The 16,844-nt window shown below is 38.9% G+C and overlaps 1 protein-coding gene across 2 annotated transcripts in view; it reads right to left on the bottom strand.

The window, feature by feature from the left end:
- Positions 1-14,680, bottom strand: part of MSH4 (mutS homolog 4) — a 131,940-nt gene extending 117,260 nt beyond the window's left edge. For both annotated transcript variants that reach the window (XM_060233337.1, XM_060233338.1), the window contains exons 1-2: positions 14,398-14,680; positions 11,110-11,274 (exon numbers count right to left, since the gene is read on the bottom strand). In XM_060233337.1, coding sequence (XP_060089320.1) covers positions 11,110-11,274; positions 14,398-14,650 — 418 coding nt within the window. In that variant the 5' untranslated portion in view covers positions 14,651-14,680. The remainder of the gene's footprint in view (positions 1-11,109; positions 11,275-14,397) is intronic.
- Positions 14,681-16,844: the final 2,164 nt, after the last annotated feature.

The raw sequence follows: 16,844 nt of genomic DNA, 5'->3' as shown, positions 1-16,844 counted from the left end.
AGCCTCCCGAGAATCGCTCACTAATCAGGCAGCAGAGGGGCTCTTCAGTGTCGGAGGGCTCGATTCCTGGACCCAGGGAGGGTTCAGGAAGGCTGGCGGCTTGACGGCGCGGAGCGGGATTAACAGCGGCAGCTGTTTCCTGAGCCCGCTGTCACTGCAAGCCTCGCTGCCCCGATCGCCATTTTAATGGCATCGGGGTTGAACACCAGCTCTTTTTCTTTGATTGCAACTTTAAACTGCTGTTTGGTCTACTTCCTTCAGATAAGCGGATTGTAAGTGCCTTCTTATATCTTCCTTCACTTTTAAAGTCTGATAGCTGTGGTGACTGGATCTGGAGAGTGGGCAGCTCAAGTGGCAAAAAGACACAGGCAATTGTGAAGAAGAAGAGGGGCGGGGAATCCCCCAGCTCCCTCTTTCCTGCTTCTGAGGCCTCCAAAAGACTTGCCCTGAAGTTTGAGCTTATTATGATAACTTTGTGCCTTGAAGATTCTGCAGGTTATCAGTAACCCTAGCAGGAACATTATCTAACTGATCTATATATGATTTGATTGGATCTGCTTCTTCATATACTCTTTCATTTCTCTGTGCATGTGGAATTGTGGCAGACCCATAAGGAGTTTAAAAGACTGGCAACTGGGCTGAGAAGACTTGCTGTGTATAGCCTTGGATTTAAAACTGTGACTCCAGAGATGATTTCTAGAACCTTTTGGTAACGATTTGAGGATACAGATTTTGAACAAAACTTTGTTGGTCTTAAAGATACAAAGATTTTTATGGCTGTGCTGAAGGGAAGGCATTTATTGTGAACAAAACTTTGTTAGTCTTAACTATATATATATGGAGCTATCTGGTGTCTTCAGTGGGATAGCTACTTAGTTGATTTTAAGAAGATTAAGTATGAAGTTCCCAAGCCCTTAAGTGGATTACAAAAATATTGGATGGTCTATATGGTTTTCAGCATCTTTTTTATTTTTTTGTGTGTTTGTGTTTTGACTTTTAAATTTCCTTATGGATTATAAAAAGCTGGATGTTTGAAGGGGATCTTTGCATCACTCTCAATTTTTCTTTTGGGTTTTTTTTTCTTTCCATTTTGTGTTTAGGATACCTGGACTTTTTTCTTGTTTTTGCTTTTTTTTTAGTATTATTTTCAGCTGCTACATTTGGAGATTACCTAAATTGGGCACTCAGCCCTGGATTACAACTGTTAGAACTCCAATACCTTTTCTCTTTGGAATACCTGATTGGACTTTTGAAGGATTGTGAGCTAGACTGTGTGGTGTCTGAGACATGGGGAGGTTGGTTTGGCTAAAAAGGTTTTGTTTATTATATTGTCTAGCACTGTTTGGGGCTGGTTAAATTGTTGTTTTAAGCGAGAAGGTTCTGTTTCCAAACAAACTACTATTATTTCATAACATTGATATTTTCTGTTGAACTCTGAGTTTATTGATATAACTTTGAAATTGTTGATACAAATAGGAACATTGTGTTCCAAAACAAGTTAAGTTAAAACATCCGAAGTGGTTTAGGTCTGAGGACCAATTTACTAAAGGAGATGGACAATAAAGCATCCACTGGGTTTAAGGAGCCACAAAGGAAAAAAGACAATCGGGAGGGTAGACCCTTGAGCCCTTCGCCCAGCTTTTCATCTGGCCCTGGAAAATTCACACCTGCTGCTATGTAGGATGACATGAAGGAAATGCAAAATACCCTTTTAACTGCCATAGCAAAACTGACTGGTAAGGTAGATAATATAGGTGAACAGATGGCAGAGATTAAACAAGAACTTCAAGAGAATAGAAAGCAAACAGCAGAGACTAATAAAGCTTTGAAGATTTTAGATGCACAAGTGTCTGATAATACTCAAAAGGTGGAACATCTGGAAAAAGAGCAGAAAGTATATGATAGTAGATGTCTTCAAATTGAAATGAATAGAGCAGTTTATATGCTGCGCTTTCAAAATCTACCAGAAGAAAAATCTGAGGACTTATATAAAATACTAAGTGAAGCTCTTGCAGAAATCCTACAAGTGACACCTGACAAAATGGAAGAAGAGTTTGACTAGGTTAGGCGGGTACCATCAAGTTTCACAAGAAAAAATAAACTACCTAGCGAAATCCATTTGAAGCTGACAAAGAAGGTGACCATAGATAATATTCTGAAACAAACAAGACACAAATCAGTAACGATAGCAGGAAACATGGTGAAGATTTTAAGAGAGGTACCATGGCCAGTTAGACAAAAGAGGAGAGACTATCAAGACTTGACAAATTTTTTGAGGGGAAGAGAAATACCATATACATGGCTAATGCCAGAAGGCCTTCTTTTTACATGAAGAGAATAGGTACAGGATCAGCTCTACCTTTAAAGGTAAGAATTTCCTAGAGAAAGTTGAGAAGAAAGAAGGGAAGAAAAAGAAGAAAGAGGAAGAAGAGGAAATCTCAGATGAAGAGGATCCAAGTGGGGCAAGGAAATACCCAACAGGACTACAGACGAAAAAAGATAGTGATAAGAAAAATCCATAATGACTTCAATTGTTTCTATTAACGTAAATTGACTTAATTCTCCTATTAAAAGGAGGAATACTTTCAAACATTTGACAAAATTGGGGATGGATATAATTTGCTTACAAGAAACGCATACTTTGGCAAAAGATTAACATCTATTGAGAAATAAGAAACTTAGCAACCTATTTACAGCAACAGATTCAAATAAAAAAAAGAGGGGTTGGCAATTTATATGAAGGACAAATTTAATCCACAGTTGCAGTACGCTTCAGAGGACGGAAGAATTTTATTAGGAGAAACTGCTGTGGATAGCAAAAAAAAAAAATTACTGACAAATATTTATGCACCGAATGAACATCAGGAAAATTTTTTTAAAGATCTACACCTCAAGCTAGCAAACCTGGAATGTGCAGAATACTGTCTAGTAGGAGATTTTAATGCAGTCTGTGACAGACAATTGGACAAAAAACCACATAAACATACCAAAGCCAAAGGATTTCAATTACCATCAAATTTCTGGAAACTTGCAGATGAATTGGATCTAGTGGATGCATGGAGAACAAGGTACCCAAAATCCAGAGACTTTACATATTATTCTTCTAGCCATCAGTCATGGTCAAGAATGGACATGTGTTGGTTGTCTAAGGACTTGGTTAAAGATCTAGTGGAGAGTGAAATTTAACCAAGAGTTATATCAGGCCACAACCCTGTAATGATAAAACTTAAGGGATCTCAGTTGAAAAGATCTTGGAGGCTAAATACCTCAATTCTGAAAGATAAAGACTTTCTTCAAGAAACCAAGACAGAAATGGAATCCTTTTTCAAACAAAATATAACTCAAGATGTGAAGATGCAAGTGGTGTGGGACACAGCCAAAGCTTATTTTAGGGGGCTAGCAATCAGATTTAGTGCTAAGAAAAAGGAAATAACTTAAAACTTCCAAAAGCTAATGCTGCAGGCTGAGAAAGCTGAAAAAAACTTAAAAGCACAACCGACAAAACAGGAGTTCCAAATAAGATTTAAAAAGTACAGCACTAACTTAACCTACTTCTTGTAGAGGAAGTCGAGATAAATTTAAGATTTGCCAGGCAGAACTATTTTGAGCATGCTAACAAGTCGGGAAGATGGTTGGCTTACAGATTGAGAAAAGAGAATGCAAAAAGATTAATTCCGGTATTGAAAGATGAAAATAATAAACAGAAATTCCAAAGACGGGAGATATGCCAAATTGTGGAGCAATTCTATAAAAGATTATATGAAGCCAAACAAGTCCAAAAAGAAGACCTGGAAGAGTACATTAAACAGAACAATCTCAATAAATTTACAGAGGAGCAACGAAGAATATTAAATGAGCCAATAACAATAACGGAAATTGGAGACGCAATTGCATCCCAAAAAAAATGGTAAATCGTCAGGACCAGGATGGTTTACCTGCAGAGTTCTACAAAGATTGTTTTGTTGATACCATTTAAATTTTGAAGATTGCTGATACCATTTAAATCTCTTATTGGAAAGATTCAAATTGAAGCCCAAATTCCAGTCTTGTGGCAAGAAGCCACAATATCTTTAATTCCTAAAGAGGGTACAGACTTGACAGATAAAAAGAATTTCCAACCAATTTCTCTCTTAAATGTGGATTACAAAATTTTTGCCTCAATATTGGCACAACGTTTAAAGAAAGTATTAGTGAGCACGATTCATCAAGATCAAGCAGGATTTCTTCCCAGAAGATATTTGAAAGAACATGTCAGAACAATATGTAATATAATGGAATATTATGGGAATCACCCAGAGAAACAATTGGCATTAATTTGTTTGGATGCAGAGAAAGCCTTTGATAATGTTCGTTGGCAATTTATGCTACAACAACTGAAGGATATGGAGTGGTGAGAACTTTTTGAGATCGATACAATCAATATATTCCTCACAAAGGGCTAAGGTGATGGTGAATGGCAAATTAACAGAAGCAATTGCTATTCAAAAGTGTACAAGACAAGGTTGCCCACTATCACCACTTTTGTTTATTCTGTCTTTAGAGATACTGAACAACCAAATAAGAGAAGATTCAAGTATTAAAGGAGTGTTGATCAAGGGTGAACAATATAAACGGAGGGCCTTTGCGGATGACTTAGTGTTTATACTAGAGCAGCCAATGGACTCTATTGAGCATTTGCTGAACAAGATTAATCAATTTGGTTTCTGGGCAGGATTGAAGATAAATTATCACAAAACAAAATTCTTAACCAAAAATATGACGACAGAACAAATTCAATTCCTTCAACAAAAATCAGGATTTTCTCTTGAGAAAAGAGTTAAGTATCTGGGCATTTATATTACAAATAAGTGCAGTAATCTAAAGGTAAACAATTATGATAAACTGCTTAAAGAGATTAAAAAAGACCTTGGGAAGTGGCAAGATTTGACTATCTCTAATGGGAAGAATTGCTTCAGTAAAAATGAATATTTTACCAAGACTGTCATTCCTCTTTCAAACTATACCAGTGCTTTTAACTAATGTATTTTTTCAGGAATTGAACAAAATGGTTTCTGAATTCATCTGGCAAAAGAAAAAACCAAGAATTAAACCGAAGACATTACAGGACTCTAAAACAAGAGAGGGCTTGGGTCTACCTGACTGGCAATTGTATTACAGAGCTTCGGTGTTGACCTGGGTAAGAGACTGGGTCCTTTTGAATGATAGAAGATAGTTGACGTTAGAGGGCCATGATCTTACCTTGGGTTGGCATGCATACCTTTGGTACCAAAGACTAGAAGGACATTCGTATTTTAAAAATCATTGGTTTTGGAAATCTCTGTACCACACATGGACTTGGTTAAAGCCAAAAATGTATCAGAAAATTCCAAGACAGGTGTCTCCTGTGGAAGCATTTATACCTCCAAACCATATAAAACCAAAACCAGAGTTATAGATATGAAGAACTGTTGAAAAAAGATAACCAATTGAAAACCAAGGAAGAACTGGAAAACATGGATATTAAAATGAGTTGGTGGTAGAATCCAGGTATGCCAAAGATAAGACAATAGATTTTAATATGGACCAATACCCATTTGATAAAATTTTCTTGGGGCCCCAAGAAAAGTTAATTTCCAACTTATATTCATATTTACTACAGATGAAGTTGCAAGATGAGACTGTAAAAGAGGGCATGGTCCAATGGGCTAAGAATGTGGGTCATAATATTATACTAGAGGAATGGGAGAAGTTATGGAAACTTAATATCAAGTTAACTAAGTCAGTAGCTTTTAAAGAAAACTTGTATAAGATGTTTTACAGATCGTATGTAACCCCACAAAAACTTTCTAAAATGTACTCTAATATGTCAAATAAGTGTTGGGAATGTACTAAGCATGTTGGGTCTTTTTGCCGTATGTGGTGGACTTGTGAGGTGGTGAAAGGCTACTGGAAGATAGTCCATGAGTTATTACAGAAAATTCTGAAGACACAGATTCAATTTAAACCAGAACTATTTTTATTGAATATATATCCTAATGACTATACAAAAGAGATGAGACATTTATTTGTGCACGTTAAGACAGCAGCTAAAATTCTTTTGGCACAGAAATGGAAACTTCAAGAAATTCCCATGAGATTGGACTTGATGGAGAAAACACTGGAAACGGCTGAGATGGACTATCTATCCCAGTTGCTTGCTGGGAAATCTAAGGAAGAAGCAAGAAAACTTTGGGTGAAGCTTTGTGTGGTTAGATACCTAAGATTCTCTGGTGTTAACTTTTACCCCCTTCTCCTGTAATGAATATTATAATGTTATATATATTTGAAATGTAATGCTAACTAGATAATCTAGCCATTAGGCCTACAATCGTTAAAACATTTTATTAAGAATGTGCTCACATAGAGTAAAGTGATAATAATATTTGATAAGGTGTGACTTTAAGGAAGTATTTCCATACAGGCTAAACTATATTGATACTGATGCTTATATCAAATTCTTTATTTCCCTTTTTCCCTGTTCTCTTTATTTCTCTGAAAAATTAATAAAAAATATTGAACTGAAAATTTTATTTTGTCCTATGTATGCAGAAGTTAGAATTAAATTAGTTGAAAACCTGTTTTTCCCTCTGATCTCAGTAAGCTGGGTTTTTTACTATCTGATACCTACCCATTTGTTAATTATAGTGCGCCGCTTTTTGCCATGGCTGCAAAAAAAGTGAGGGCCAAGACTGCTGTCTCAGTGAATAAATCTTACGACTAACTGGTTTCATTTTAGGTGTTTACAACTTTATTGTATACCAATATTTGTAACTAATTAGGTCTTTTATGGTTGAGTCTGATGGTAATTGTATTTCTGTAACTTAATATTACTTGCTTCTGTATCTTATAATGGATTTGTTGATAATGTTTTCAGTTTTGTTTGACTTTTTATCATTATGCTCTTAATTTTCCAATGTGATGGCCTTTGGCTATATACAATAAATATTTCTGCTCTGCTCAGTAGTTAGCACCATTATTTGGATGATCTGCAGGCCTACATCCATTTGGGAGAAACTGGATTTTAACAGGTGGAAATATGGTGCGGATGCCATGTTTTAGTTCATTGAGCCCACAGGCATGCTTTATGGGAGGGGTTTTGTATAGTCTCCATGCTCCATGCTCTTCCCATCCTTGCCAATCAAATGGAGGAGGAACTCACCTCCAGACCCATCCCATTCACAGCATATTGTTGGAACTGTCTGGGGCAGTGATGCTCTGTATTCTTGGTGCCTGGGGGGGGGGGGGGGGCGGGGCAAAGTGGAAGGGCTTCTAGTCCCACTTGTGAACCTCCTGATGGCACTTGGGGGTTTTTTTTGGCCACTGTGTGACACAGAGTGTTGGACTGGATGGGCCACTGGCCTGATCCAACATGGCTTCTCTTATGTTATGTTCAGTGGGTGACATAAAAGATTCTCAAAGCCTGCTGCTGCTTGGATGAGGCTGTGGGAGGTTTCTGGCGTTGACAGCATTCAGGCAACAGAGTGTCTTCTTGCCTTTGTGGAAGAGGCAGCCACAATTTCTGGATTCCTCGGTTGCCAATCTGTAGTGCCTGAAGCTTTGGATGGGAAAACTCTAATTATTTCTTTTATTATCCCATATCTAACCTTTCTTAGGAGCTTTGTTATCCTCCATTGAAGAGTGTTCAAAAGGTAAGTTTTCCTTCTCAGAATATTTTTTTAAAAAGTTATTTTATTTTATCGAATCCAATACAATACAAGGGGAACACAGGGGACATAGGGAATATAGGAAAAACAAATAACAGAAATACAAATCCAACATACAAGAATCCAATTTAGATCACTGGATGCATATAACAAACAATTTACAAAAACAACACATACGGTAGTATGCTAGGTATTAAGAATTAAGAGAAAGCCTACAATTTATTCTATTAGGCAAAAAGGAAATATTCTCAAAGAATTCCAAAACCAAAGCACAAAGCAAATCATAAAGCTTTCCTTCTCAGAATAATGGAGCTAGACTCCTGTCCTGCCAGAGCTGCAGGACTATCAAAACTGGACAGTCAAGCCCATTGACCCACAGAGTCACAAAATTTTGCACAGCCCTATCTGGAGCAAGATAAGGTGTAACCAAACTAGCTTGGGTGACTTCCCCCACTAGAGAACCATAATCTTTGTTTTATCACAATTAACATTTAGTAGTACCACCACCACCCTCACCCAGTAGGAGCTGAACTGTCTCAACAGCCTTCTAAGACCAATTTGGGTATGGGAAATTAGCATGGAGTATGGGAAATGATAACGGAATTACCATGGAGTATGAGAAATTGAGTATGGGAAATTAGCAGTGTATCACCTGCATAGAACAAAACTGAAATGGTCTCTTCGCCTAATTTGACTGGAAGGAAATAAGGACCTGACAGGAACTCTGCCATATCATTTATGCATAGATTAAAAAGCAGTTGGGCAAAAATATAGCTTTGGCAATCCCCTTGTGTGGTTTTAACTGAGTTATGGACAAGGACACCTAGTATGATCTTTAAAGTGGTGTCTATATCTTTTATATGCTCTAGCAGCCTGTAATATTGCTTAATAACCTCCATAAATGGAATATGCCACATATAGTTGCCTAGATGGTCCATTTGAATATTGATTGTTAAGGTGTTGCAAGTGTTGTAGAAGGCAATGGTCCAGGGTGGAATGTCCCTGCCTAAATCCAATTTGCTCTGTTGCTAACAAATTATTTTCAGTTACCCATCTCTCCAGCTTCAATAGGAAATGTTTTGCATAAAGCTTTTCTATTACATCCAGCAGGCCAGGGTTGCCACTAAAATTTTATTTTTCATTTCCCTGACTTTCCCTGTCAATTTCCTTGACCACCATTCAAATATAATCACAAGTTAAAAAATGAACAGGTCGTGTTGCATTAATGCAAGGCTTAATTAAATGTTCCACTCTGCAACTACAAAAATATTTGTCGAAGAACGAGATTTAACATCAGCTTCTTTCAACATTAACTGCAGCAACATGTTTTGCAATTGCAACAAAAATTACACCAAGATACAAACTTCAAGTAAACTCTGAATGCTAACAACTAGGAACTTTCCAAAGTTTCACTTTCACTTTCTGGTTACAGAAAGTCTAATGAGCAGATCAGCAGCAAGAAAAGAGGTGGAGTTTCTGCAATCTAGAGAAGCAGACAACCCTCATTTACAATCTTTGTGCATGGAAGAAGTCAGGAAAGAGGGTGAGAAAGCTGGTACTCTGTAAACTCCAGCAGGATCAAGCAATCACATTTGCAAAATTTACTTTGCATGGTGCAGAGTAGAAAGCGCTAATTGTCTGTGAAATCCAACAGCAGCAAAACTCATTTGCAACTCTGTGCTGGGTTTAGCAAGAGACAAAACATCAATTTCATACACAAGCACGAGCCCCAAACATGCTTATCTTTATATGTAAGTTAAATGCAGTACTAGCAGGTAGGGGTGAAAACAGATGTTTAAAATTTGTATACTGCTAAAGGTTTAAACTAGCCTTGCTTTGCAAATGCTACAGTCAGACCTTGGAAATCATGCAGGGACAGAGCTCAAGGAACACATTAGGCGGGCTGCTGGAGGTGGAGCTGGGAAAGAACACCATTAAGTTTTGCTTGTATTCTGCTGCTTCTCTATTCCAGTTGCCACAAGAACAGATCATGTTCTTGCAGCAGCAGGTCAAAAATGCACTGCTTGAATATATTTTAATCACAATTTCCCTGACCAATTTCCATTTCCCTGACTTTTCCAAAACTGGAAACCCTGCAGGCTTATTTATTTTGAAGTAATTTTGTGAACAACTTTCCAAATTCAACATTATTATTCTAGAATAAAACAGCTAAACCAAACATTCTATGTAGCAGATATATATGATGCACCCCTTCCACTTCTCTCCATCAGAGGCTAGATGTTCTGTTTTTCTGTCATGCACTGACTGAGCAGCCCTAGTAATGTGTTTTCTTCTCCCTTGAAGAAAGTTTGGCTGTCCTATTCTGTCAGAAAGATATATTTTGACTATCTGCTTAGCCCAGGAACCTGAGGGATGGGATAGGATTGCATTTAACTTAAACCCTTGAAAATTTCACTTGAAACTTTTTAAAATTCAAACATAACAAAAGGGTTTATTAAACACTGAGGGGAAAGGTCAGGTGAAACTGGAGATTGAAATTACTGAAGTACAACCACAGATTTTTGTTCTTATATCCGACCAATGAGAAGTTCTTAAATTTTTCAGTGACTTAAATCTTTATATTGAGAGACTTTTGTTTCAGTGTTTTCCCAAACACTCTTGTAGACTTTGAGTAATCACTGATTCTTTTGGTGCCCAGAGGCTTAGACCACTCTTCCCTGTATCCAAACCCCTTCTCTTGGAACACCAGTACTCTTCTTGAGTTGTTCACTGGCTTTTAAGGTTTCCACAGGCAGTCTCTAATCACACCAGACCAGGTGTGTACTCTTCACAGATAACTCTTCCCTGTTTGAATGGGTAGGGGATCATCTTCTCTTTCTAGAAGAGCTATCCCCTTTCCTTTAGCCTGAACGGGAGTCCTCTCTACTACCCAAACTTCCTTGCCAAACTTTCCCTCTGTCTTTTCTGTCAGTGTTCAAACTGCTCTCAGCTAATGCTGAGTTCAGTCTGTGTTCAGTCAAGGCTGAAATCTGACTGTCAGCACTAAACCTTTTTTCTTTCAGGGCTATTCTCAGTGGTCTTGGTACATGTCTCTTTTCAGTTAATGTAAGTCTAACTAAATCTCTTTAGCATCCAGATCTAGGTCCTTTTTTTTCTCAGCTTATGCTGTGCTGAACTTATGCTAACCAACCAAGATTGCGAAGAGCAGCCTGTCACTGAAAGATCTCTGGCTCTATGAAGAATTAATTCGTCAAAGTCCCTTATTTATTGGTACAGCTCTTCTAAGCTTTTAAAAAGTGCAGTCCATCACAGTAGACAGGACAGACTTGAGATATGTTTTAATACTTTGCAAGAAAAGTGGAAAATTTGTGAAAGCTCTCCAAGAATTCTTTTGCACAACCATAATAACCAGTGAAAACATAGATAATTTATAATTTTCACATTAGTCACTACAGGTCAACTTTACCTGAATACCCTGTGAAAGGAGTCCAGTTTCTACACCCTGATCTATTAGAAGAGAGAGGTGTTTTTCCTCCCCGTATATTGCATAGACGTCTAGTTGAAGAAGGACTTGTCAAATTCACTGTGCTGATGTTTTCCGTATAAGAACTCTTATCTCCAAAGTATGAATCTGCAAAAAGAGAAATTGCTCTTAACCCATGTTTTATACTGTGTTTTCAATCTATGAGACTAAGTCCTATGATGAAAGGTTGAAGGAGCTTGGTATTTTTAGCCTGAAGAGATGACTGAGAGGTGATATGATAACCATCTTCAAGTACTTGAAGGACTGTCATATAGAAGGTCAGACCAGAACCAACAGGTTGAAATTAAATCAAAAGTGTTTTCAGCTAAATGTTAGGAAGAACTTCCTGACAGAGCAGTTCCTAAGTGCAACAGTCTTCCTCTGGAGGCGATGGGCTGTCTTTGGGGGTTTTTAAAGAGAGGCTAGATGGCTGACAGCAATGCTGATTCTGTGAACTTAGGCAGATCATGAGAAGGGCAGAGGAAGGTACTTGTGATTTTCTTCCATTGTTTAAGGGGTTGGACTATATGACCCTGGAGTTCCCTTCCAACTTTATGATTCTGTAATACTTTATATAAATAAAAATAATATTGTTATCATTTTAAGACATATACAACCCCAACCTTTTTGTTCAATGACATAAATTCAATATACTGAGATGAGATCACACTTTCAGTTCTAGAACCACTTTCCAGGTATATTTTTTAAAAACATATTTGAAAAAACATTTTGGCTGAAGTTTTAAAAACATTTTCCTTGGACTACTGAATAAAAAGGGTTTTCTTCTGAACAGGCTTACTTAGGATCTCTCCTTTTATATTATTTCAACTGCTAAAAATCTTGTGTCCTTTATTGCAGTCAGTAGGCGTCTCATTCTTCTGTCATTCCACAGAATGTATAAAACAGTAATTAATGTTCAAGAGGGCATTTTAAAACAGGGATTAGAACTGTAGTAGAACATAACAACTCCGAAGGGCACCTTTATAATGGAACAATTGCTTCAAGAATTATTTGCTTTTACTGCACTGTCATATACTATATAATCTACCTTCTATATTGTTTAGACCAGAGGTGTCGGACTCATTTGTTATGAGGGCTGGATCTGATATAAATGAGGCCTTGTTGAGCCAGGCCATGTCAGGTTGGACCATGTGTATACTTATATTTAAGATTATATAAACTTTATAAAGGACACAGAGAAACACAATTAATTTTTTTTTAATTTAAAACATGCTTAAAACATTAAAGCACTCTTTGGTCTTAAAGGTGCTTTCTTTATATCTCTCCCATGGGATCCAAGGAACTGAGCAAAGGAAGCTCTGGCTCTTTCATTCCTTCCCCAGTGGGCCGGGATGGGGAGGAGCCTCAGTCAATAGAAGGAAGAGAGATTTGGCCCAGGAGCTCTGCTATGTGATTGAGAGAGCATGGAAAAACAAGCTCTGCCTTCCCCCCTTCCTCCCCAAGGGAGGAGGCTTAGCCAATGGAGACACAGAGGTTTTGCTCTGTAGCTCCTGTAAGATTGAGCAAGCCTTGCAAAGCAAGCTGTTATGCAGAAGGAAGCAAGAGATAGGGAGAAGGAAACAGATGACAGCCAGTTGTTGGAGGGCCTGATAGGAGCCCTCTGGGGCCCTGATTCGGCCCCCAAGGCTGCATGTTTGACACCCCTGGTTTAGAGTTTGCCTTAAATCAGGGGTGGGGAACCTTTTTTCTGCCAAGGGCCATATGGATATTTGTAACATCATTTGCAGGCCATAAAAAATTATCAACTTAAAAAACTGCTCCGCTGAGGGAGAATGATTCAGGCCAGCAAAATTAATGCAAATAATTGTTTTTCTATTTGAAATCATGTGGGGAGAGCCTAATCTGGCACACACACACAAACACACCCGGCCCTTCACCCTAGGCAAATGCATAGAAAAAGCCCAGCAGGAACTCAGTAGCATAATAGACTACATCCCCTAATATTAGCATATTAGGCCACACACTCATTAGCACATTAGGCCACACCATCTGAAATAATCAAGTGCAAACTGAACTGTGACAGTAACTTTTCCAGGCCCTGCAGCAATTCTGGCTGGCCAGCCAGGCCTCAGGGAGGCTGCTGCACAGTACATCTGGGCCCTGTGATCCCTGCCTGGCCCTGGGGAGGCTGCTGCACAGCACAGCTGGGCACCATGATCCTCGTTGGCCAGCCAGGCCCCAGGGAGGCTGCCACATGGGTGGGTTCAGCCTAGTAATCCCTGAGGGCCACACCAAGTGACCTCGAGGGCCGTATACAGCCCTCGGGACAGAGGTTCCCCACCCCTGCCTTAAACAGTTTATTGTTTGTATTGTTCTATAATTCTGCACTCCTAGTTTTATTGCATTGTTCATGGAATGTTTTATGCTGTCATTGCACTGTTTTATATTCTGTAATCCACTTGAAATTTCAGTGAGAAAGGCAGACTATAAAGTAAATATCTTCAAAATTCACTGAATTCTTCAAAGGTTGTGCAAGTTTGCTCTCATCAATGCTGCCCCATATTTATAAAGTTAAAAATGTATTATACAAAAACACAAGGGTGTTGTTTGAGTGAGAAAAGATTATTTTTAGGAAAACAGTCATGCTGGGAAAAAGCACTGAAATGTAAGCATACTTAAAACATTAAGAAATATGTAAATGTATTCCTTTATAAAACAGTCAATAACTTTAACTTTTAAACGATTTTAAAAATGTAATGTGATTCAAAAATATTTTAAATACCATAAACATTACCTGCTAGAGTTTTTAAAAAATAAACACAACTATAATCCCCATACAATAAATTATAATTGCTTTCAGATCATACAGATTGAAACAGTAGAACTCCAGAAATTTTGGCCACCTTTTAAGAAGTTTTACGTATTCTTTGTGTACCTTCCAAGACAAGGGGGGGGGGGGGGCGAATTATTTTGAGCAATAAAAGCCAAATTCTGCACACTTTGGAGGAGCCAGAAGCCGCACAATGCCACTTCTTAACAGGCTAATTGGAAAGACTACATGCAAACGTCCTGAACAAAAATAAATATATAAAAGTACTGTGAAAGATACTCGATTGACTTGTATGAGTACCTGTCGCTATTAATACCTGCGAATACTATTTTATGAGGTATTAAGCCTTCAAAACGAGATCTGGTGTGTGCGGGCTACTTCACAGGGGGGGGGGGGGGACTGCTTTCTTCACTGAGGAAGGAGAGCCATGCAGCGCCCACCTGCGGTCTTCCTAGGGAGGAAGGCCGGGGTAAAGATGCTGCTGGTGTCCTGGCCTTTCTGAGGACGAACCCGCCATTCATCAGAAGAAGAACGCGGGATGTCGCTGCTCGGGGTCTGCTGTAACCCGAACTGATATCTGGGCCGGCGTTCAGCCCCAGACGAAGACGAACAATGGCCCGAATAGGAAGTGGAGGCTGCTGGAGCTTCCTCCATTAATCGACTTCCTCGAGTCCCCTTATTTGCATCAGCCATTCGGGTCCCATCAAAGTCGTCTCCCGGAATGTGAAAGACGTACAAAATGGCGCTGCGGAGAGTGACTCTCAGTTACGCATGCGCAAGAGCATCCCTCCAAGCACATCCCCATCCCACTTCACTTAAAGCGGGCGGGGTTCGGATTTAAAAACATGCTTCCCTCTGATGGTTTTTCTTGTGGTAGTGGTAACAGTTATTTGATTTACCCTACCTCGCACACAAGGAATTTTTAAATTATACAGACTTCTACCGGATCCCAATGAGAAGCCGACCATTATGCAGCTACTGTGTTGTTTTTAAAGGGGGGGGGGGGCACAACGCGATCACCAAGGGGTGCCTGCCGGTGATTGAGTTTATTCCTAGCCATCTTAAGCAGGCAACTCCTCTCTTGGATACCTATTGCTTTCCGTCTTTTTTTTCCACTGCGCGAACCCCCATCGTTCTCTGTGCTACAACCCAAATGCCATAGCCTCAGGATTTTACAGCATTTTTAAAATTTTCTCCTCCCAACTCCCCAGGGTGCACTGAGACCGCATCCGTAGTAGTTTCGCATTCGATCTATAAAGTAAAAATTAAACGGGCAGCTTGGGACACAAAAGAGCTGGAATTGTGGGAAACTACCTGTTGAACTTTTCATGTGGAGCCCAGATGTAAAGGAAGGCTACAGCTGTCTTCTGAAACGCCTCCCATACCAAATCTTTACCAACTATCACCTTCAGACCATGGGAGGTAAAAATAAGGTCAGCTTATATACAAAAACACCTAATCATGTTTATATTAGTACAGATGTTCATATCTGTTTAAAATTACCCTAGAATTCAACTTTTGACCTGTGGTTGCCTTAGCAGCATAAGTAGGAATTAGCAGCGTAAGTAGGAAACTGAACTAGAACTCCCTTATTTGAAATCCCCCATCTGTCATAATAATCATTTGCTTAGGCAAGTCTTGAAGCCTGTGTCACTACTGCAATACCAGGATATTATAACACACCTAATAAAGCTTGTAGTAACAAAACAATGTTGAATGCTTTACAAAGGTTAGATGCCTCTAAAATTCTAAATAGTTCATTCATTCAGTAGTATGAATGGAAGAGTATCAGTGATCACCATGTGTTACTATAGAAGCAACTTCCACGGTTACTGGCATGTAATGGCAGATCAATAAGCTGAACTAATTACACTTGAACACATTATTTTTATCCAGCCTCTCTCCCCAGTGGGTACCTAAAGTGGTTTGCATCATTCCCTCTCCTCCATTTTACCCTCAGACGTGTGAACTGGGTTAGGCTGTGTGTATGTGATTGGCTCACGATTATCCAGCAAATGTCCACAGCAAAGAGATTATTTGAACCTGGGTCTTCTAGGTTGTTGTCTGACACTAACTATGCTGGCTCTCAGCTATTCTTGACATTTACCACAAAAATGAAACAATGGCCCTAATTTGTATTCTTTGCTTATGATGGTGGACAAAGTACTACCAAGTCACAGCTGACTTATAGCGACCCCATGGGGTTTTCAAGGCAAGACACATTCAGAGGCAGTTTGCCATTGCCTGCCTCTGCGTCACAACTCTGGTATTCCTTGGAGGTCTCCCATCCAAATACTAGCTAAGGCCACCCCTATTTAGCTTCTGAGATCTGATGAGATCAGGCTTGCCTGGGCTATTCAGATGTTTATACTGAAAATTAATGTTTTTGCAAATGTAATTATTAAACAGGAAAAATACTAATAGAAATATTTAGTATGGTCTCTTCAGTTTTCAAAGACAACAGGAAGCCAAGGTAGCTTACATAATCTCCTCTCCATTTTATCCTCACAACAGCCCTGTGAGGTAGATTAGACTGAGGGTGTGTGACTGGCCCAAGGTCACCCAACAAGCTTCTATGGCAGAGTGCAGGTCTGAACCTGGTTCTCCCAGATGTTGGTCTGGCACTGTAATAACTATACTATGTTCTCTCAAGTAAATAATTCCTTGCTCCTTTCCAAATGAGAGTGTCTATTCCTTTTTTATATGTAGACAAGATTTTTAGCAGCCATGTACCTTATTTAATATATTTAAATATCCCACCTTATTTCCTTAGACTCAAGGCAGCTAACAGCACAAGAAGTTTCAAGGACACACCAATATAAAAGGCTATTGTGACAGAAACGGTAAAATCTTACTGTGGCAAGAACACCACCTAAAAGGTCTGGGA

Source organism: Heteronotia binoei, chromosome 2, assembly GCF_032191835.1.
Source record: "Heteronotia binoei isolate CCM8104 ecotype False Entrance Well chromosome 2, APGP_CSIRO_Hbin_v1, whole genome shotgun sequence".
Lineage (NCBI taxonomy): Eukaryota > Metazoa > Chordata > Lepidosauria > Squamata > Gekkonidae > Heteronotia > Heteronotia binoei.
This window is presented reverse-complemented; position numbering and strand designations above follow the sequence as displayed.